Below are 24,063 nucleotides of genomic sequence, written 5' to 3' on the forward strand. Positions count from 1 at the left end.
ATGCGCACACACAAAGACAGGGAAATACAAAAATAAAATAAAAAATTAAATTGCTTCTGAGTGCTTTAAACTTGCGCATAATCGTTTTACTTTGAAAATCCGACTGGAAGTCGTATCGTCCTTATCGCTAGTGGAACACAGAACAGTCTGCAGCCAGCCAGCCATCCAGATCCCTAGCGTGACCGGCCAGACTCACTTGTACCGGACTCGGAGTCACAAAGAGATGGAATTAAAATGTGTCAGATGGAGGTTTTGTACGCGGGAGACACTCATGATGTCACAGCTGCGACTGCAGCTACCTAGGCCAAAACATGGCTGCTGCCAGTGTGGCTGTTGGTTTTCACACTTTCAGATGATAATGCTATTGCAATCTGCAATCAATGTCCTGCAAGGGTTCCAAGAGTTGGGGAAAGTCTGAGCTGGCATTACGTTAAACCTACTAGGGATGGGCATCGAATTTCGAATTTTCGAATAATCGTTGTTATTATCAAGGTCGACTTTTATTATTGAAATTCGAAATTCGAATTTTTTTTTTTTTTTTTTTTTTTTTTTTTTGAGTGAAATGTTGCATTGTCTCCCCTGATTCTAAGTATAGTCAAATCGCTTGGTTTGAGCAAGTAAAACAATTTTTATAAGCATTTTAAGCAAGGTTTATGGAAAAATGAATGGCGGATGAAATCCCATGAAGAGGGAGAGGGGGTGACTTTGGCACCCCTTTGGCACTCAGACCTGAGCCTACTAAATATTTAATGAACCACTCATGATTGTCAAAACTGTTTTTTATTTTCGAAAATGTCAATGTCATGTAACATGTTCTTTACTTCAGTGGTGCAATGCTTGTTTGAGCTAAAAATCCACAACAGAAGCTTTTTATATTAATTAATAAAGCCGTAGACTTAGAATCAGGGGAGACAATGCAACATTTCACTCACAAAAAAAAAAAAAAAAAAAATTTTTTTTTTTTTTTTGCATTTTTTTTTTTATTTTCGAAATTCGAATTAAATTCGAATTTGGCCAGCGAATTTCGAATAGTGTTTTAGCTAGAAATGCCCATCCCTAAAACCTACTAGTCTCGCTGGCCAGCCTCCTCTCCCTTCCGTCCGAGGAGTCTGGCGCCGCAGGTGTCCATAACTGGGATAAACCCTCCCCTGCTCTACTCTGCTCTCCCATTGGAGCGACTGTTTCGGTGGCAGCCGGATGTCCGCTCCGGGCTTATTACAAACTCTCTCATTGGCTCCGACCATGTCAATCAGAGCGGCATCGGCTCCCTCCTCCCTGTGTGTCGCTGTAAATAGTGCCTAGCTTTTTTTTTTCTTCCTGTGTCTGAGCTTGTTTTTGTTCTTATGAATGAAAAATTTAAAAATAAAATATGGGGAAGGGGGGAGCGAAAACCCCATTCTTTGGGGTTGGGTAGCTTGGCCCCCCAAGCTACTTAAATGCCCCCTCTGTAATTTGGGTCTGGAGCTGGGCCTGTCCTGAACACGAGAGGAGAGCATGCGGTTCTTGTGGGTGAGAGAAAGTCATGGAACGCATCAAAAAACTCCACAGTGCCCACTGCCCAGGGATGTGTTACGGAACGCATCAAAAAACTCCACAGTGCCCACTGCCCAGAGATGTGTTACGGAACGCATCAAAAAATTCCACAGTGCCCACTGCCCAGGGATGTGTTACGGAACGCATCAAAAAACTCCACAGTGCCCACTGCCCAGAGATGTGTTACGGAACGCATCAAAAAACTCCACAGTGCCCACTGCCCAGGGATGTGTTACGGAACGCATCAAAAAACTCCACAGTGCCCACTGCCAAGGGATGTGTTACGGAACGCATCAAAAAACTCCACAGTGCCCACTGCCCAGAGATGTGTTACGGAACGCATCAAAAAACTCCACAGTGCCCACTGCCCAGGGATGTGTTATGGAACGCATCAAAAAACTCCACAGTGCCCACTGCCCAGGGATGTGTTACGGAACGCATCAAAAAATTCCACAGTGCCCACTGCCCAGAGATGTGTTACGGAACGCATCAAAAAATTCCACAGTGCCCACTGCCCAGGGATGTGTTACGGAACGCATCAAAAAACTCCACAGTGCCCACTGCCCAGAGATGTGTTACGGAACGCATCAAAAAACTCCACAGTGCCCACTGCCCAGGGATGTGTTACGGAACGCATCAAAAAACTCCACAGTGCCCACTGCCAAGGGATGTGTTACGGAACGCATCAAAAAACTCCACAGTGCCCACTGCCCAGAGATGTGTTACGGAACGCATCAAAAAACTCCACAGTGCCCACTGCCCAGGGATGTGTTATGGAACGCATCAAAAAACTCCACAGTGCCCACTGCCCAGAGATGTGTTACGGAACGCATCAAAAAACTCCACAGTGCCCACTGCCCAGGGATGTGTTACGGAACGCATCAAAAAACTCCACAGTGCCCACTGCCCAGAGATGTGTTACGGAACGCATCAAAAAACTCCACAGTGCCCACTGCCCAGGGATGTGTTACGGAACGCATCAAAAAACTCCACAGTGCCCACTGCCCAGAGATGTGTTACGGAACGCATCCAAAAACGGGGGCGCAAGAGCACAGTGGGCCCATAACCCAGAGGCCACCGTGAATCTTGACCGAGCCTGAGAAGAAATGGCCCCTTAGGGCCCCAACCATTTATTTCTGACTAAATGTTCCATACGTTTATGGAACATTAGAGGGTTATTGTGCTTTTGGCTTTAATTGAGTGCACCTGCGCTGTAAATCCTGTGTTATTGAGACACAGCCCAAAATTAGCACCAGTCACCAGCCAAATGCTGGTAGATTTGCTTCACTCACCTGCAAAAAATAACAATGGTAACCTAGCCATTTGGCTGGTGGACAAAAAAGTGAATTTTGGAGCCTAATATTGAGATACGGGTGAATGTATGTCTTGTTATTGTGCTGTTGGCTTTGAGTGTTCAGGTGGCCGTGCTCTAAATCCTGTTGAGATGCAGGTGAGCGTATGTCTTAGTTATTATTCTGTCCGTAATTGTGTGTATGTGCGCTGTGAGGGGGGCCTTTTTATGCATCCAGGCTCTATGCCCGTGCCTAGAGCACTAGGAGCACACCTAGGTGATGCTGTTCAAACTAAACTAAACTAATCAAACCAATCAAATAGGTGCCTGTCTGGGAGGTTCCCGGATCCTGTTCCGGCACAAATTAAGCCCTATGTGTTTGGATGTGCTTCACTGCTGCCATTGACTGGCTGTGGTGCAAGACAAAGTGTCAAAACACTCCAGGTGGCACTGCTCACTATGAGCTCCAGGTGGCACTGCTCACTATGAGCTCCAGGTGGCACTGCTCACTATGAGCTCCAGGTGGCACTGCTCACTATGAGCTCCAGGTGGCCCTGCTCACTATGAGCTTCTGGGTCCACAACTCTTTATTTCACCAAGAAAATACAGCATTGTCTGTCCTGAAGATAACAGTGAGTGCTATCTAGTCTTTTTACACTTCAAATTTCAAATTTTACCAGCCATTTGTTCCCATTTTGCCTTTCAAATCTAATTTGTACAATAGAGATGGCAACTTAATAATAGCGGGTGATCTGTCAAAACAGGCCAGTAAAGCAGACAAACTGGACAGCCACAGTCAAATTAATAAATCAAATACTAGCAGACTTTCCTGCCCTGGAAGCCTGGAAAGACAACTAATGGACAGTCGTAGCAGTGGGTGATGTGTTGTGTTAGGCGGCTTTGGAAATCATGTCAAGAGCGCTTCCATTGTGCACAAAACAGTGCACGGAGCGGTTTTTGTGTGCTTTGTTTTGTTTCCCCCTGCAGTCGCGTGCAGTACAGTTCAGGACACAGCGATCACACGGACGGTAGCCAGCTGGTTTCATCTGTTTGATGGTGTTGATTGTTCACACTGTGAACATGAAAGCCAGATTATTGCCAATTCTGGGAGCAGCGGAGGTTGAAGATGCATCTTGGAGGAGAAGAGGTAGGAGGAGTGAAAAGACAAGCAGTGCGCTTTTCCTCTAAATGATCAATGCCCAGAGCGCTCCGACAAAAACACTAGACGCCACCAGCGCTTAAACTCCAGGTGCATTCCTTGAAAGAGGAGCACACTTAGCGCGTCCTTATATAGAGAATGAATTGCAGAAAGGCGCTGGCAGCTCAAAAACCGTGTTGGGTGAGAAGGACACCTTAGGAGTGTTTTGGGGGTAGGGTGCCAGGTAGTGCAGCAGTAGATCCCCGCCTACCAACACGAGGGTTGCAGTTACCTCCGGCTTGGTCGGGCGTTCATACAGCACAGGCCCAATTGGTTGTGTCTGCAGCGGGAAGCCGGATTAACGGTATGAGCCCTGGTTGCTGCACTAGTGCCTCCTCCTGTCGGTTGAGGTGCCTGTTCGGGGGGGAAGGGCTGCTGGAGACGGCACATAGTCTACAACTCTCCCAAGATCGGCGGAGGTAGACCGGATCGGCGGAGGTAGACCTGTCACGCACACATACGTGTGTGTGACAGGTCTACCTGAGTCCATGAGCACATACGTGTGTGTGACAGGTCTACCTGAGACACATACGTGTGTGTGACAGGTCTACCTGAGTCCATGAGCACATACGTGTGTGTGACAGGTCTACCTGAGTCCATGAGCACATACGTGTGTGTGACAGGTCTACCTGAGACACATACGTGTGACAGGTCTACCTGAGTCCATGAGCACATACGTGTGCGTGACAGGTCTACCTGAGACACATACGTGTGTGTGACAGGTCTACCTGAGTCCATGAGCACATACGTGTGCGTGACAGGTCTACCTGAGTCCATGAGCACATATGTGTGGTCAGGTCTACCTGAGTCCATGAGCACATACGTGTGCGTGACAGGTCTACCTGAGTCCATGAGCACATACGTGTGTGTGACAGGTCTACCTGAGTCCATGAGCACATACGTGTGCGTGACAGGTCTACCTGAGTCCATGAGCACATACGTGTGCGTGACAGGTCTACCTGAGTCCATGAGCACATACATGTGTGTGACAGGTCTACCTGAGTCCATGAGCACATACGTGTGCGTGACAGGTCTACCTGAGTCCATGAGCACATACGTGTGCGTGACAGGTCTACCTGAGTCCATGAGCACATACGTGTGTGTGACAGGTCTACCTGAGACCATGAGCACATACGTGTGTGTGACAGGTCTACCTGAGTCCATGAGCACATACGTGTGCGTGACAGGTCTACCTGAGTCCATGAGCACATACGTGTGTGTGACAGGTCTACCTGAGTCCATGAGCACATACGTGTGTGTGACAGGTCTACCTGAGTCCATGAGCACATACGTGTGCGTGACAGGTCTACCTGAGTCCATGAGCACATACGTGTGTGTGACAGGTCTACCTGAGTCCATGAGCACATACGTGTGCATGACAGGTCTACCTGAGTCCATGAGCACATACGTGTGTGACAGGTCTACCTGAGTCCATGAGCACATACGTGTGTGACAGGTCTACCTGAGTCCATGAGCACATACGTGTGCATGACAGGTCTACCTGAGTCCATGAGCACATACGTGTGTGTGACAGGTCTACCTGAGTCCATGAGCACATACGTGTGTGTGACAGGTCTACCTGAGTCCATGAGCACATACGTGTGTGTGACAGGTCTACCTGAGTCCATGAGCACATACGTGTGCATGACAGGTCTACCTGAGTCCATGAGCACATACGTGTGCATGACAGGTCTACCTGAGTCCATGAGCACATACGTGTGCATGACAGGTCTACCTGAGTCCATGAGCACATACGTGTGTGTGACAGGTCTACCTGAGTCCATGAGCACATACGTGTGTGTGACAGGTCTACCTGAGTCCATGAGCACATACGTGTGTGTGACAGGTCTACCTGAGTCCATGAGCACATACGTGTGTGTGACAGGTCTACCTGAGTCCATGAGCACATACGTGTGTGTGACAGGTCTACCTGAGTCCATGAGCACATACGTGTGCATGACAGGTCTACCTGAGTCCATGAGCACATACGTGTGCATGACAGGTCTACCTGAGTCCATGAGCACATACGTGTGCATGACAGGTCTACCTGAGTCCATGAGCACATACGTGTGCATGACAGGTCTACCTGAGTCCATGAGCACATACGTGTGTGTGACAGGTCTACCTGAGTCCATGAGCACATACGTGTGTGTGACAGGTCTACCTGAGTCCATGAGCACATACGTGTGTGTGACAGGTCTACCTGAGTCCATGAGCACATACGTGTGTGTGACAGGTCTACCTGAGTCCATGAGCACATACGTGTGCATGACAGGTCTACCTGAGTCCATGAGCACATACGTGTGTGTGACAGGTCTACCTGAGTCCATGAGCACATACGTGTGCGTGACAGGTCTACCTGAGTCCATGAGCACATACGTGTGTGTGACAGGTCTACCTGAGTCCATGAGCACATACGTGTGTGTGACAGGTCTACCTGAGTCCATGAGCACATACGTGTGTGTGACAGGTCTACCTGAGTCCATGAGCACATACGTGTGCATGACAGGTCTACCTGAGTCCATGAGCACATACGTGTGCGTGACAGGTCTACCTGAGTCCATGAGCACATACGTGTGTGTGACAGGTCTACCTGAGTCCATGAGCACATACGTGTGTGTGACAGGTCTACCTGAGTCCATGAGCACATACGTGTGTGTGACAGGTCTACCTGAGTCCATGAGCACATACGTGTGCATGACAGGTCTACCTGAGTCCATGAGCACATACGTGTGCATGACAGGTCTACCTGAGTCCATGAGCACATACGTGTGCGTGACAGGTCTACCTGAGTCCATGAGCACATACGTGTGTGTGACAGGTCTACCTGAGTCCATGAGCACATACGTGTGTGTGACAGGTCTACCTGAGTCCATGAGCACATACGTGTGTGTGACAGGTCTACCTGAGTCCATGAGCACATACGTGTGTGTGACAGGTCTACCTGAGTCCATGAGCACATACGTGTGTGTGACAGGTCTACCTGAGTCCATGAGCACATACGTGTGCATGACAGGTCTACCTGAGTCCATGAGCACATACGTGTGCATGACAGGTCTACCTGAGTCCATGAGCACATACGTGTGCATGACAGGTCTACCTGAGTCCATGAGCACATACGTGTGCATGACAGGTCTACCTGAGTCCATGAGCACATACGTGTGTGTGACAGTAGAGCTGCAACTATCGATTCTTTTAGTAATCGAGTATTCTACCGAATAATCCATCGATTAATCGAGTAATCGGATAAGAACCCTTTTTTGTGTTTTCAAAGGCTTATCGTAAATATACACCAAAAAATAAGATAAATCTCTTCAAATAAACAACTACATTAGTTTCTTTCTTAGAAAAAACAACATTTTGATTTTTAAATTGCATAGAACTGGCAGTGGCACCATTCATCTTTTCAACCTGACGTTTGAGTTCTTCCAGTGTACAGCAACCGTTAAATAATATGAATGAATGGCTTACTAGCTAGTTTACATCCTTCATTTACCTTACAGCTGCATGACACACACACTCTTTCTCTCTCACACATACTCACTCTCTCTTTCTCTCTCACACACCAACAGGCTAGTGTGATCACACACACACACACACACAAAACGCTGTTAAATTAGCCGCTAACGTTAATGTTAGGTTGAGCTTGTATTTCTCACAGAAAACGGTCCAAACTTCTCAGAGAGAGCGGTCGGTATTCACTAAAGCCTTCATATCTCAGGCTCTGTAGTACATAGAAACATAAAAATAAAAAGCATTTGAGAGCTTAACCCTTTGGCTTTTCGTATTATATTTGCTCTAATGTTCATTAAAAAAAATCTTAAAAATCTTTAACCCCAAAAAATAAAAAGATTCTAATGCATTTTAAGACATGTTAATAAAGATTACGGCAAATGTAACCCTTCCAAATAAAAAGCCACGGGTTTAAGCTGTCAAATGCTTTTTATTTCATGTTGATAGCTACTATACAGGCTGAGGAAATACGTTCTGAACCCTTGACAATTACTGCAGCAACGTTATAGCGTTAGCGTTAACGTTAACGATCTCTGTTTTGCAGTCGTTGTGAAGACAGTGAAAAGCCCCGTTATCTAACAACCACAACGGTAGTGAAACAACTTATCCAGCTAACGCTAGCTAATTAAATAACGTTACCTGATGTTGTAGAAGTTGATGCCTCTCTCAACGTTACAGCTGAGGAGGTGCTGCTAACGTTAGGTGCCTGCTTCATTCACCCTCAGCCTATCTAATACGTTACAGTCTTCAGCATTTAGCTACTGTAAATATATCTTGTGTTTGACCATGCTTCCTCAAGTTTGAGGTGTTTCCCTGGCCAGCTTTGCAATTCACATCACAAATGTTGCAACCAGTGTTGTCTGAGTCTATCTTGGGAAAGTGTAGCCACATTTTCGGCTGCTCCCGTTTGTTGACGTTTCAGGTAGAGTGACGGAATGACGTAACGCGCTCTCACGTGTTGCCTTAAGGTTCCGTCGGAATTTCTATTTTACCCACTCTCTTCTATTACTCAGATGCGTGTCGAGGCGAATCATTTTGGCCTCGATCAATTTAATTATTCGAGTTATTCGAGGTACTCGAGGAATCGTGACAGCTCTATGTGACAGGTCTACCTGAGTCCATGAGCACATACGTGTGTGTGACAGGTCTACCTGAGTCCATGAGCACATACGTGTGTGTGACAGGTCTACCTGAGTCCATGAGCACATACGTGTGTGTGACAGGTCTACCTGAGTCCATGAGCACATACGTGTGTGTGACAGGTCTACCTGAGTCCATGAGCACATACGTGTGTGTGACAGGTCTACCTGAGTCCATGAGCACATACGTGTGTGTGACAGGTCTACCTGAGTCCATGAGCACATACGTGTGTGTGACAGGTCTACCTGAGTCCATGAGCACATACGTGTGTGTGACAGGTCTACCTGAGTCCATGAGCACATACGTGTGCATGACAGGTCTACCTGAGTCCATGAGCACATACGTGTGCGTGACAGGTCTACCTGAGTCCATGAGCACATACGTGTGTGTGACAGGTCTACCTATACGTGTGTGTGACAGGTCTACCTGAGTCCATGAGCACATACGTGTGTGTGACAGGTCTACCTGAGTCCATGAGCACATACGTGTGTGTGACAGGTCTACCTGAGTCCATGAGCACATACGTGTGTGTGACAGGTCTACCTGAGTCCATGAGCACATACGTGTGTGTGACAGGTCTACCTGAGTCCATGAGCACATACGTGTGTGTGACAGGTCTACCTGAGTCCATGAGCACATACGTGTGTGTGACAGGTCTACCTGAGTCTGTGAGCACATACGTGTGTGTGACAGGTCTACCTGAGTCCATGAGCACATACGTGTGCAGGACAGGTCTACCTGAGTCCATGAGCACATACGTGTGTGTGACAGGTCTACCTGAGTCCATGAGCACATACGTGTGTGTGACAGGTCTACCTGAGTCTGTGAGCACATACGTGTGTGTGACAGGTCTACCTGAGTCCATGAGCACATACGTGTGTGTGACAGGTCTACCTGAGTCCATGAGCACATACGTGTGTGTGACAGGTCTACCTGAGTCCATGAGCACATACGTGTGTGTGACAGGTCTACCTGAGTCCATGAGCACATACGTGTGTGTGACAGGTCTACCTGAGTCCATGAGCACATACGTGTGTGTGACAGGTCTACCTGAGTCCATGAGCACATACGTGTGTGTGACAGGTCTACCTGAGTCCATGAGCACATACGTGTGTGTGACAGGTCTACCTGAGTCCATGAGCACATACGTGTGTGTGACAGGTCTACCTGAGTCCATGAGCACATACGTGTGTGTGACAGGTCTACCTGAGTCCATGAGCACATACGTGTGTGTGACAGGTCTACCTGAGTCCATGAGCACATACGTGTGTGTGACAGGTCTACCTGAGTCCATGAGCACATACGTGTGTGTGACAGGTCTACCTGAGTCCATGAGCACATACGTGTGTGTGACAGGTCTACCTGAGTCCATGAGCACATACGTGTGTGTGACAGGTCTACCTGAGTCCATGAGCACATACGTGTGTGTGACAGGTCTACCTGAGTCCATGAGCACATACGTGTGTGTGACAGGTCTACCTGAGTCCATGAGCACATACGTGTGTGTGACAGGTCTACCTGAGTCCATGAGCACATACGTGTGCATGACAGGTCTACCTGAGTCCATGAGCACATACGTGTGTGTGACAGGTCTACCTGAGTCCATGAGCACATACGTGTGCGTGACAGGTCTACCTGAGTCCATGAGCACATACGTGTGCGTGACAGGTCTACCTGAGTCCATGAGCACATACGTGTGTGTGACAGGTCTACCTGAGTCCATGAGCACATACGTGTGTGTGACAGGTCTACCTGAGTCCATGAGCACATACGCGTGTGTGACAGGTCTACCTGAGTCCATGAGCACATACGTGTGTGTGACAGGTCTACCTGAGTCCATGAGCACATACGTGTGTGTGACAGGTCTACCTGAGTCCATGAGCACATACGTGTGTGTGACAGGTCTACCTGAGTCCATGAGCACATACGTGTGTGTGACAGGTCTACCTGAGTCCATGAGCACATACGTGTGTGTGACAGGTCTACCTGAGTCCATGAGCACATACGTGTGTGTGACAGGTCTACCTGAGTCCATGAGCACATACGTGTGTGTGACAGGTCTACCTGAGTCCATGAGCACATACGTGTGTGTGACAGGTCTACCTGAGTCCATGAGCACATACGTGTGTGTGACAGGTCTACCTGAGTCCATGAGCACATACGTGTGTGTGACAGGTCTACCTGAGTCCATGAGCACATACGTGTGTGTGACAGGTCTACCTGAGTCCATGAGCACATACGTGTGTGTGACAGGTCTACCTGAGTCCATGAGCACATACGTGTGTGTGACAGGTCTACCTGAGTCTGTGAGGATTACTTTTTCCTTTCTTCTCTTTTTACATAGAAAACACTGCATTCTGTTGGGCAATGATCTAATGCAGTAACGCAGCATTACTTGGATTAGTAACTGTAATCTAATTACTGTTTTGGAAATTGTAACGCCTTATATTACTTCATTAATTAACTAGAACGACCGCAACGCGGACTTATGCCTCCGCCATTAGTTCATTCTGGAGTCCAAATCGCCATTTGAGGCAAATTGGAAGAGATTCCGTCAAGGCGCTCCTGTGATGTTGCGTTACAGAGCTTGGAAATTGAGTGTGTGAGAGGTCACAGTGAGCTTGAACTTTGACCACCAAAATGTAATCAGTTCATCCTTGAGTCCAAGTCGATGTTTGAGACAAGTTTGATTAAATTCCGTCAAGGCAGTCCTGAGATATCGCGTTAACAAGCTTGAAAATGGCGTTCGAGAGCTCACCTTGACCTTTGACCACCAAAATCTAATCAGTTCATCCTTGAGTCCAAGTCGATGTTTGAGACAAGTTTGATTAAATTCCGTCAAGGCATTCCTGAGATATCACGTTAACAAGCTTGAAAATGGCGTTTGAGAGGTCACAGTGACCTTGACCTTTGACTTTTGACCACCAAAATGTAATCAGTTCATCCTTGAGTGTAAGTAGATGTTTGAGGCAAATTTGATGAAATTCCGTCAAGGTATTCATGAGATATCACGTTAACAAGCTGGAAAATGGCATTTGAGAGGTCACAGTGACCTTGACCTTTGACCTTTGACCACCAAAATCTAATCAGTTCATCCTTGAGTCCAAGTCGATGTTTGAGACAAATTTGATGAAATTCCATCCAGGCGTTCCTCAGATATCGCGTTAACAAACCTTGTACGGACGTACGGCCGTACGGACAACCCGGATCCATAATGCCTCCGGCCTGGCTATCGCCGTCGGAGGCATAAAAAGTAACTAATTACAGTAACGCGTTACTAAGTAATGCCCAACTGCCCAACACTGGTGAGGGGTGTTGTGGGGTGTTGTTGTGGTGTGTGAGGGGTGTTGTGTTGTTGTGGTGTGTGAGGGGTGTTGTGTTGTTGTGGTGTGTGAGGGGTGTTGTGTTGTGTTGTTGTGGTGTGTGTGTTGTGTTGTGTTGTTGTGGTGTGTGTGTTGTGTTGTGTTGTGTTGTTGTGGGGTGTGAGGGGTGTTGTGTTGTGTTGTTGTGGTGTGTGTGTTGTGTTGTGTTGTTGTGGTGTGTGAGGGGTGTTGTGTTGTTGTGGTGTGTGTGTTGTGTTGTGTTGTTGTGGTGTGTGAGGGGTGTTGTGTTGTGTTGTTGTGGTGTGTGTGTTGTGTTGTTGTGGTGTGTGTGTTGTGTTGTGTTGTGTTGTTGTGGGGTGTGAGGGGTGTTGTGTTGTGTTGTTGTGGTGTGTGTGTTGTGTTGTGTTGTTGTGGTGTGTGAGGGGTGTTGTGTTGTTGTGGTGTGTGTGTTGTGTTGTGTTGTTGTGGTGTGTGTGTTGTGTTGTGTTGTTGTGGGGTGTGAGGGGTGTTGTGTTGTGTTGTTGTGGTGTGTGTGTTGTGTTGTTGTGGTGTGTGAGGGGTGTTGTGTTGTTGTGGTGTGTGTGTTGTGTTGTGTTGTTGTGGTGTGTGTGTTGTGTTGTGTTGTGTTGTTGTGGGGTGTGTGGGGTGTTATGGGAGTCCTTGCCTCAGGTGGTGTGGCGGCGGGGATCTCACGCAGGATGACGATGCAGCGGCTCTGCCTGGGCCGGACCTTCTGTCCACACGGAGACACCTGGACCAGGGGCAGCGCTGCAGGCCAGAGGGGAGACAGCACACAGGAACATGTTCATGTTTGAACCCTTCACAGATTCAGCTCGTCTGTTCTAAGCCCAGGAAAGGTTTGGGGTTCATTTACAAAAGGTTCAAAGAAGTGAAAAGAATGCACATCCTCCAAAACCAGTCGGTGCTGGTATCATAGAAGTCACTTTAGAAAAAAGAAGTTACCGCACACGATATAATGCTTCTTCCGTGCTTTATTCCCAGACCAAATCAGCAAACAACAATGTTTCACCTCACGCAGGCGGCTTCAGCGTGAGGTGAAACATTGTTTGTTTGCTGATTTGGTGTAGAATGAAGCACTGGAGAAGCATTATATCTAGTGCGGTAACCTCTTGATTTACAAAAGGCCTTGAATATAATTTTGGTAAAGCAATACAACATTAAAATTATTACGTTATTATTATTATTATTATTATTATTATTTTGCAGATTATTATTTTTCTGATAATGAAAAGCATCTGATCAATGTATTGTTGTTTTTAAATATTATATTCACAAGATGTAGAGTAACAGGACTGAGGTTGTATGTTCAACCTCAGGGAAAACAGGGATTATAAGTCGACAAAAGCCTTCACAAAACATGAATGTGTGATTGAGAGCACACACTAATACAATACTGCTGCTCTCTTGTTTGTGCTGGCTTTGCACATTAGAAGCTTAAGGCTTTTCATTGTATCTTGTGACTTGAAGTGGATCTTGTTTACCCAGCACATATTATTATAACAGCAGGTTGACTGATATCAAACTTACTGCATGAATGTAATTGGCTAACACTGAAATGATAACAGGAGCGTACTAATCTATCACCAATTGCCTACTTTTACAGGTGCATTCACAGACATGACAGTTAGGGATGCACCGATCGATCGGCACGCAATCTGTATCGGCCGATTTTGACCTCAAATATGTGATCTGCTGATTGCAGATATTACTTTATTGTCGCCGATTGCATAGCCGATCATGCTGCACGTGAGAAACATGAGGCAGCCCATTTTCATGTCTTCAATGTCTATAGTTTAACTTTCATATTGTGCTCTAACGTTTATATCATTGTGTTGCAAAGCACACGCTTTGCTTTCGTCAGTGTACTCACCTCCACACACCACACCAGACTGTCAACACACCCCTTGCGTCTTTGAATCACACAAATCAGCTGGTGATTAGAGCAGACTCAGCAGAGAAGTTACCTCCAGTCCTCCCGCCTACCGAGGCATTTGCATGCTGTTAAGTCCGTGTTTGATCCATATTTGCGTGTATCCTCCTAACGTTAATAGCTCCGGTTAGCTATAGTATTTTTGTTGAGTGAACTGAACTGCATTGAACTGGTAACATGGAAATCCCGAAGTGGAATGAATTTTGTTCTTTTATAAACTGAACTGAGGGAACTGGACTGAACTACTAGCCATTTAGTTCAACACAGTCTTGTGCTCCAATTATTTCACACACAAAAAATCACGTTGGCGGTTTCCTTTAGCCTACACAGTATAAAATATTGATGTAGAAAAAAAGAAAATGTGCTGCACTTTCAATTTGATGCATGAAATGTAGGCCTATATGTAAAATGGAAACTGTTCTATAATAGACTGCTATAGCTGCTTACAAAATAAATAAATAAATATATATATATATATATATATATATATATATATATATATATATATATATATATATATACGGTATATATCGGTGATCGGTAATCGGTGATCGGTCGATGATCGGTTGGGCAGATATTTCTCATAGGTGATCGGCAATCGGTGATCGGTGGCAAAAAACGTGATCGGTGCAGCCCTAATGACAGTCTTCACTTGATGAGAAAGAGAATGATCTGTGTCGGGTCCCTCACTCAACTATCTACTTGTATTAACAAAACAGCAAGACCCAAAGTCATTACTGTGTATGAGGCCGTATTTATGAAATAATGTAAGACATTGTCTCATCAATTGCTAATGGGTTCACCCATGTGATCAGTGTGATTTGATTAAGAGTATACTGATTTTTTAAACTTGTAAATATTGTGAAAATTAACATTAGGCACCCAATGCCATTTTGTGATTGCGTGCCAATTATCAAATGATTATCAAATTTCAAATTTGAACTTATTTTTCTGTACGTCACAAATACTAAGAAGTTTTTAGTGTGCAAGGTTAGCATGAATAAATGCTATCTTTTGCCTTATGCTTGCCTTTGTGTGTACTGTGTTTACATTATTGCAACCAATTGATACGTTTTCAAATTCAAATTAAAAGGCTACATTACCTTATAAAAGAAATCTGCTTTCGTGGCATAATTTACTACACTGCCTTTCTTGAATGGAGGATGGATTTTGAATGGAATCGTGACGGCAGGAATTGAAATCAAACGTCATTTTGAAATACTCAAAGATTCACACCCGTAATACAGGTGCATTCATGTAATCGCCTTTACCTGACGGAGACCAGACTCGGTGGAAACCTTGACTACATATCTCACAAACACAAGTGCCAGTAATGCACGCACGCACGCACGCACACACAAATAACCACTAACATGTGAGAATGTGGGAGATGAGATCCAGGTCTGTGCAGAGCTTCTTGACATGGTGGAGGTTGGCCAGGGTGCTGATGGGAAGGTACTGGTCGCTGTCCATCTGAGAGACCAGGTACAGATCGTTGGCCAGGTTCTCCCTGCGGACGGACAAAAGACAGCCGATGAGAACCTTGATGCCTCCCGTCAAGGAATGTTTGGAGAGAGGTTGTCACCTGATGGTCATGAGGGACGCGCCACCATGTTGGAAGAGTGACAACCAAACAAGTCTTGTCAGGTAGCCTCTTCACTGACATTGCAGAGAAAATAATGTATGTGCGGGAGGGGGGGTTCAAACTGTGCACTAAAGGCATATTTATGGTTACTGCGGAGTGTGCGGTGTTTGTGGTGTTCACGATAAAGGCCGTTTCTCACTGGTGCGGTGCGGAATGCGTTGCGAAATGCGATGCGGATTTTCCGCATTGCAAACTATACACACAGGTCCGGGTGCGAATTATTCGCATTCCCACGTTCATTTTCCGTCTGCGGAAAAACAGTGAGCAGAGACCACAATGGAGTCAAGCAGTAGTAGTAGCAGTGATGACGACCTGCTCCTCATTTTGCTGAGAAAACAAACGAGAAAGAGGAAAAGAAGGTTCTGGGTTGACGCAATTTTAGAGAGGCGCACAGAACATGGCGAGTTTCATCAGCTGGTCCAGGAGCTGCGCCTCTATCACGGTCGCTTCAGGCAGTATTTCAGAATGGGAGTTGAGCAATTTTATAGCCCCTCACATAATGAGGAAACACACAAACTACCGCAAACCTATCGACCCTGAACAACGACTTTTGCCGTCTTTTGCTTTAAAAAAAATCACGATATACGAGGGATCAGTGTTTGTAAACAAACGACGAAACTGGGGGGGACGTTCACGCTAGGAAGGCTATAGATAGCCTGTAACGTGACAGTAGGCTATGAACACAAATTGAATCATCACCATGCCAAACAGCAGCGCAGCTTCATACTACAATGTGACGTCAGTTGTAAATAAAGGATTTCATTGGTCAAACGTATCTTGCCGCATCCGAAAATCCGCCGAAGTCAAAGTCCGTCCGGAAAAATAAACCCCCGCACGAATGTTCCGCCTCGGTGTGCAAGGTTCAATTGCAACTCATTAAAACATTTTGTTGCAAATCTCCGTGCCGAATATTCGCGCGAAAATCCGCACCGGTGTGAAACGGCCTTAAGACCGTTCTCTCTACTGATGCACATAATTTGATGGTAAATGTGGTGACACTGCAAGGTTTGCGGGGAGCCCCGAATCAGCTGTCAAGTTTGCACGGAAAGAATACTTCCCTTGTAAACAACTACAGCAACATAGCAACCATTAGCCAATCAGCCTTAGAACTGACTGTGGAGTTTGCAGAGGCCTCCGCGGAGATTGATTTTTTGAGAGGAGCGCAGAGCTCGGTGTGGAACTCCGCAGACTAGAGATGCGCGGGCTCCGGGCTGCAGTTATAACTGCTCTGACCGCGGATATCCTAAAAAATCAGAAAAAATAAACATTCTGATTAATAGCGGATGGGTTGCGGGCGGGTGATATGATGCATCATTAATGAGGAACATTAATATGAATTACGTTATCTAGTCTATGAACGTATTTTAAGCTTTATTTTTCATCAGGCACGTTAGCCACCTAGTTAGAAAGCAAGTAGCCCCCGAAGGACCCAAAGCAGTGTAAACAAATAACCGTGTCAACGTTCGATGGGGATTTGCCTGCTCTTACTCCTTATATGGTCAATGATGTCACCAGACCGACGAACGTCAAACAGGAGTTTCCACTGAATAATTGGAAGAGAAGACGCGCTCGTATTATTTTCCCATACAGCTCAATCCAGTCTTGATCTAAACTTAAAGCTATAGCGTTAGTTAGCCTCGTATGCTACAAGTGCTGGACTGGATTATAATACAGCATGGAAGTTTATTTGGAGTGGACTGCAGCGATCGCACCGACAGCAGCAGAAACGGTAAGTTCATCTACCCAAATCGCTATTTTATAGCGTTGTGAAATGTCGGGTGCATGGCGGGTTGCGGATCTATAAATAGTACGAAATAATTTGCGTGGATTTATGGCGGGCAGATGGTTCATGCAGACACGCGGATTAGGATGGCATAAAAGCTCATCCGCACATCTCTACTGCAGACCCTCTGCGGAGCTCCACACTCGCCGCACAAACCCTCCGCACCTCGAACACCAGACAGACCGCAGTACCCATAAAAACCCTCCGCACCTCGAACACCAGACAGACCGCAGTACCCATAAAAACCCTCCGCACCTCGAACACCAGACAGACCGCAGTACCCATAAAAACCCTCCGCACCTCGAACACCAGACAGACCGCAGGAGTCATAAAAACCCTCCGCACTTCGAACACCAGACAGACCGCAGTACCCATAAAAACCCTCCGCACCTCGAACACCAGACAGACCGCAGGACCCATAAAAACCCTCCGCACCTCGAACACCAGACAGACCGCAGTACCCATAAAAACCCCTCCGCACCTCGAACACCAGACAGACCGCAGGACCCATAAAACCGCCTTGAGAAGACGAAAGACAAAAACAAACACAATTTAGCATTTTTTTTGTTGGGGAAGAGGTGACATTTAAAATGTTGTCACCTCAACATGGTGGAGTGTCCAGGGTACATGTAACCCCTGGCAACCACTACGCAAACATTTTGTGTCACGAGTATGGCAAGAGAAGCCAGAGAGACGTGTTTGAAATAGCTACCGGGTCAGGCAGGACTCCAACAGGCTCCTCAGGTGCTGTTTCATCTCATCTGAAATCACAGGAAGATTAGGCCTACTGCACTGAACCAATAAATACAGGTAATGTCAATAACATGAGGGGGGGGGGGGACGACAATAATGAACAGACTGATACCTGTGAGTGGAGAGCTCTCAGGCTGCCCGTTAACAAAGGGAGCTTCCACAGCGAGCGCCTGGTACTCCAACATGCCAGGATCTGCCTCAGCCAGGACCATGTTCTCCAGCTGATACTCTGGCACATAACCTGAAGGAGCAAAGCCCAACAGGCTTCCTATTAAACCATAACCTGTGCAAATGTACTCATCTTTCAGCAGTGTTTAGTCTTAAATCAAATTAAATCCACCCTGAAACACTGTCGAAAAGAAAACTGGCAATAAGCGTAGCATTTCTTGGTCCATGAGACTGCAAAAGAAAATAGTTCCTACATGAAACTGCTCACAACAAAGTCTGTGCATTATATTGAGTAACCGGGTCATGATTTCTGGAAAGAGACAATGTTTTTTTAAATGGATTTTTTTTGGTGCTTCGAGCACCACAAGCCGAGTGCCATCCAGTTCCATTGTATTCAAGAGAAGGCAGACATCTCTGCGGCCGATATCTCCAAACCTCAGGCAGCTATCCCAAAACGATATAGATGGATAATTAGCACTACAGGTGCGAGGGAAAATATGTATTTTGGATTTTAGGGTGAGCTGTCCCTTTAAAGTTTAACATTTGAAGTGCAACGTTAATCTCTGTGAATTTAGCAACAATTTTTCACAATTTCACTTCCGGGTTATTGTTTTTCTTTTGTTGATGTTGTAGTTTTGTTGTTTTTGTCTAACCCTTTACAATAAACATTAAAGTAGTAATCTAACTATGAGACCCAACATAATGAACATGAACACGCGGAACCTCTATTTTAATGTTTGAATGAAAATAGACCAGCAGAACAAATACAAAAGAGATGCACAGATATGTGCTTTAAATGTTCGATTCATAGCATACTTCTTTATTTAATGGTAAATCGTATTTCCTTATTTAATGGGAAACTTTTGTTTCATAAGGCATCAAGAGAAGAGATGATCAAGTATAGGTGATATACCCATTATGCGAAATGTGTGTGGTCTTGTGAAAACTAGGTACTTCTTCAGATATACTAAAGAAAATGACTAAAACCTATAATTTTTGGAAGGTTCTCTTTTAATTCAACTTAAAATGTGCTTTATGCTTAAAGGCATAAAAAAAAACGTTTTACCTGTACCTATTCATAGCTTTCAAGGGGCGTTACGTGCTGCCGGGAACGCCCAACCTGGCGGTCAAAAAAAAACTTGTTCATTCCGTTGCCTGCAAGTCGACTCACGCTGTTTGTTCAGCCAAAGTGCCGCATAGCCTACCTGTTGTGCTATCGGCTGCACTAAACCGACGAGGAGACACGCCTGGCTTGTGTTTTACAGAATCCCGTCGGAGAAAGAAAGGAGAAGGTTGTGGATTTGTGCGACGTGGTTCAGTCGCTGGGCAGGGGGAAAAAAAATTGCTTTTTTTTCTACCATCAAAGTACACACGTCTTTGCTCTTTGCGGCCAACATTTCATCAAAGGTAAGCTCAAGTAACGTTAACGGGGTATTAATCATTATTGTAACGTTACTTGAGCTTACCTTTGATGAAATGTTGGCCGCAAAGAGCAAAGACGTGTGTACTTTGATGGTAGAAAAAAAAGCAATTTTTTTCCCCCTGCCCAGCGACTGAACCACGTCGCACAAATCCACAACCTTCTCCTTTCTTTCTCCGACGGGATTCTGTAAAACACAAGCCAGGCGTGTCTCCTCGTCGGTTTAGTGCAACCGATAGCACAACAGGTAGGCTATCCGGCACTTTGGCTGAACAAACAGCGTGAGTCGACTCGCAGGCAACGGAATCAACAAGTTTTTTTTTGACCGCCAGGTGGGCGTTCCCGGCAGCACGTAACGCCCCTTGAAAGCTATGAATCGGCAAGTACCCAAATGTCAGTACTCACTCTTACTCGGTCAGCAAAAAAGTGGTATCGTATTTTATACGGTAACTAGTCGGACTTGCTGTGTGCAGCTGGCCACTTCCTGTGTCGCAGACTGACTACGTCACGTGTTGTCTCCATGGAGACCAGACAGGATCCCCGTGCCGGCGGAGGCGACGAAAACTTTCCAACTAAACTCTATCTAAAGTATGTGAGCACTTCACATTCTGTCAAAGTAAAACATGTGTTAGTTAGCTGCAAACTATGAAAATCGACCTTACATGACCTGGACGCACGACGGTAATGAGGACAAACGAAAAGCTAACGTAACGTAGCCATGGACGAAGCTGCTTAACGTTACTACAAAACTGTCAACGAGATTAGACACATGTGCTTTGCATTTTTAAGTAAGGAAACATTAAACGTCTCAGATAACGTTATCTAATATCTGCTGCTTGTGATCCAGCTTGACATGTGTGTGTGTGTGCGTGTGCGTGTGCGTGTGCATGTGCGTGTGTGTGTGTGTGTGTGCGCGTGCGAGAGAGAGAAGGAGAAAGTGTTACTACAGAAACAATCTACCTTTATATAGTCCGTGGCCTGTTGTTAAAGGTAGCCTATTAAGTAGTAAATCCTGTTAACAAGTTGCATCTGCACCTGCTGATTCCCACCCCTAATCGATACTGTATCGATATTTCCCATATGGATGTTTTTGCACAGCCGTGTGGTCAGTGACACAATAAGAATACTTTCTATGTCAGTGCGTTCAGTAACACACTCAACACTCAGTAGTTTTGACTAAATTTGTCCACTAAGTTATCAGTATAAAGTAGGGGTGGGGGAAAAAATCGATACACCACAGTATCGCGATATTTTGCCTGACTATATTGTATCGATATTTGGACGCCAAGTATCGATATTGCAACAAAAAAAAAAAAAAAAAAAATTTGCAGGCCATGCCAGGCTACCGGGCTACTATAAACTTTAGTTCCAAGGCCAGCAGTAAACAAACGGTAGCATATTTTCATTTTGTTTTAACAGTAACAGTTTTGTCATAACAGTCATTTACAAATTCCCCAGTTACTGAATGGGCTGCACAAAATGTTTTGTTTAAGTGAAGTGAAGTTGCAAAAACTACATAAGTACAGTAGTCCACACACACATCCAGTTAAGGTGGACTGTAAGTAGACTGTAACAAACAGTTCAGTTTGTCAGGTGCATGCAACTATGACATGACTTTATGAAAGTTGTTGGTCTGTCTACTTGACAATGTTGCTGCAATAAAATGGTTGAAGTCAGATGTACAGACTGAAAAATTGTTCTTATATAAACCAGATGTTGACAAAGTTTTCCTTTGGGGACATCATTTGCAGTTGAAAAAGTAAGAAATCGCAATATATCGAAATATCGCAATATTCAATATATCGCAATATCGATATATCGCAATATCGCAATACTATCGTATCGTGACTCAAGTATCGTTTCAGTATCGTATCGTGGGCATCTGGTGATTCCCACCCCTAGTATAAAGTGATGTACATATTATTACACTACCTGGGTGGTACACAGTGTGTTGTATCTTTAGCTCTATTATTTAATTTTGAGTAAATTGCATATAGAGTTTTGCAATATATCGCAATATGTATTGTATCACAATGTATCGTGATACAATCGTATCGCGACCCATGTATTGTGATACGTATCGTATCGTGAGGTCCTTGCCAATACCCAGCCCTATTAGGGATGTCACAATATATCGTCCCACGATATATCGCGATATCAAAACGTGACAATATGTAATGTATCGTTGAGATTAAATCTCATATCGCGAGAAAAAGAAGCTGAACATGGTGGCACTGATCTGCATCTGATTGCATGCTCGTTCTCCTTTTCATTGCTTTGTTTGAACAGACGTTCAGACACGGAGGATGAAAATGGTGAAATTACTCAAATTAGCGTGGAAGATGCCCCCTCAACTTACAAATCGATCGCAAAAGAATATTGTTAAAATATCGTATCGTATCGTTATCGTGAACCCAATATCGTGTATCGTATCATGAACTGAGTGTATCGTGACACCCCTACAAACTGTCCATTTTGCTGCAACTCAACAGTGCTGCTTAATCCAGGACCTTACGTCCTGGAACTCTTGAGAGTAAAGAACTGGTCCATGGAGATGTCGCGACTCTTCTCTATACACGGCTCTGACTAGGGGTGCTCCAAAAAATCGATTTTGAAAGGATCGCGATTCTTAATGCCACGTTTTTTTTTTTTTTTTTTACAGTGCACCTGAACGCAACATGCAAGATACCGGCTGAATAAGCGTCCAAATGTTCATGTCATTTGTGTACTGTACTGCCACGGTGCCACCACCTCTTGAACTCTGGTTAATGTATTCCCCCCAAAATCTATAAATCCTTCTCAAAGTCTACAGATCCCCCCAGCCTATAAATCCCTTTTATCTGAAGAACATAAGGGGGGAATTCCCCCCTAGTTTGCAAAATGAATTTAGGCCCTCACTGTAATACTTCAGAAGTTGAATTTGAAGTTCAGCATTAATACATTTGTCATTTTTTGTCTTAGATTTACCTTTGTGTGTTATTGCAATATAAAACTACATAATTGAGAATCGATTCTAGATTCTGGAATCGAGAATCGTTGGAATCGAGAATCGATTCTGGAATCGGATCGTGACCCCAGGAATCGGAATCGGATCGGATCGTGGCTTAGCCGGATCGGAGCACCCCTAGCTCTGACCCAGGCTAATCTTACTCTGGCTTCTCCACATGTCTGTGTAGCTGCCTGCATGATTGTTAAAGTTAGATTTTAATTTTTTTTGCTGTCCATAAGTGTTGATGTCTGTGATTGCCCCTGTTTTATACGTAGTGTAACTGCAGAACATGAACCTGCTGAAAAGCAGTTTTAACTGAGTCAGGCCAGTTTTAATTGTAAAACTTTTAACATCTGTAATGTCACGTTTAATCTTTTCCTGTACAAATAAAAATGTAATTAAAATAATATATATGACAGTGTCACAGTGTCATACTGTGGATTTGTTGTGTTTAAAACGAGAGGAAGCATGGATGAAGCAAATCAGTTATATCATTATTATCCTATTTCATAAGGTTGCAAAAGCAACAAAGGTGTGCTGCATGTGCTGCTAGCCAGTTCATTTCTCTGCACAGGTCCTCGAGTCCAACCTACCCTCCTGATTGATGATCTCATTGGAGACGTCCAGCCATGGTTGGTGGGGGGGTGGGTAGGCAGGGTCGGGGACATCCAGGTTAAAGCTGTGATTGGTCCAGACCTCAGCATCCGGGTTAAGGCCGGGGGGAGTGGGGGATTCCTGGAATGAAAAGACAAGTCAAGTCAGGTGTATTTATGAACACTTCTTAGAAACAAGTGCTTTAGGGAGATCAGAGGAAATAAATATAAATGTTAACAAGAGTTTAGAATCTGGAATCTGAGCTTCTCTAATCAGGAGTGTGTGTGCGTGGTTGGGGCTCAAAAGTGTGATTGTGGGGAGAATCCTGTATTATGCTGTGGTCCGTGCGTGCGCGCATGCGTGCGTGCGTGCGCGCATGCGTGTGTGTGTGCGTGCGTGCGTGCGCGCATGCGTGCATGTGTGTGTGTGTGCGTGCGTGCGCGCATGCGTGCGTGTGTGTGTGCGTGCGTGCGTGCGTGCGTGAGGCAGTAAAGGAAGATCTCTTTTAGCAGCGGTCAGTGAATGATCTAACAATGCATCCTCCGTCCTGTAACAGTAACTAGATCAAACTGCATCTTGACATGTCAGAGATAGGGTTGTTTTAAACAGCAAAATGAAATTTCACCCAAATCCAAATCCAATTATCAGATCAAATGTACAATTGAGATTGTTATAGTGATGTAATGTTGGTATGTTGTTGTTTTTGTTTTTTTGTTTTGTTTTTGTGTATATGTGTGTCTGAGTTTGTTTTGCTTTTGTCTG

At 45.2% G+C, this 24,063-nt stretch overlaps 1 protein-coding gene across 1 annotated transcript in view; it reads right to left on the bottom strand.

The window, feature by feature from the left end:
* LOC310798259 (uncharacterized protein) overlaps nucleotides 1–24,063 on the bottom strand; it is an 82,420-nt gene that overhangs the window by 41,297 nt on the left and 17,060 nt on the right. The window contains exons 4-8 of the mRNA XM_083660757.1: nucleotides 23,301–23,442; nucleotides 18,243–18,371; nucleotides 18,090–18,138; nucleotides 15,323–15,459; nucleotides 12,663–12,766 (exon numbers count right to left, since the gene is read on the bottom strand). Of these exons, the coding sequence (XP_083516883.1) occupies nucleotides 12,663–12,766; nucleotides 15,323–15,459; nucleotides 18,090–18,138; nucleotides 18,243–18,371; nucleotides 23,301–23,442 (561 nt within the window). The remainder of the gene's footprint in view (nucleotides 1–12,662; nucleotides 12,767–15,322; nucleotides 15,460–18,089; nucleotides 18,139–18,242; nucleotides 18,372–23,300; nucleotides 23,443–24,063) is intronic.

The sequence above is a fragment of the Poromitra crassiceps genome (genome assembly GCF_964638095.1).
Source record: "Poromitra crassiceps genome assembly, chromosome: 2".
NCBI lineage: Eukaryota > Metazoa > Chordata > Actinopteri > Beryciformes > Melamphaidae > Poromitra > Poromitra crassiceps.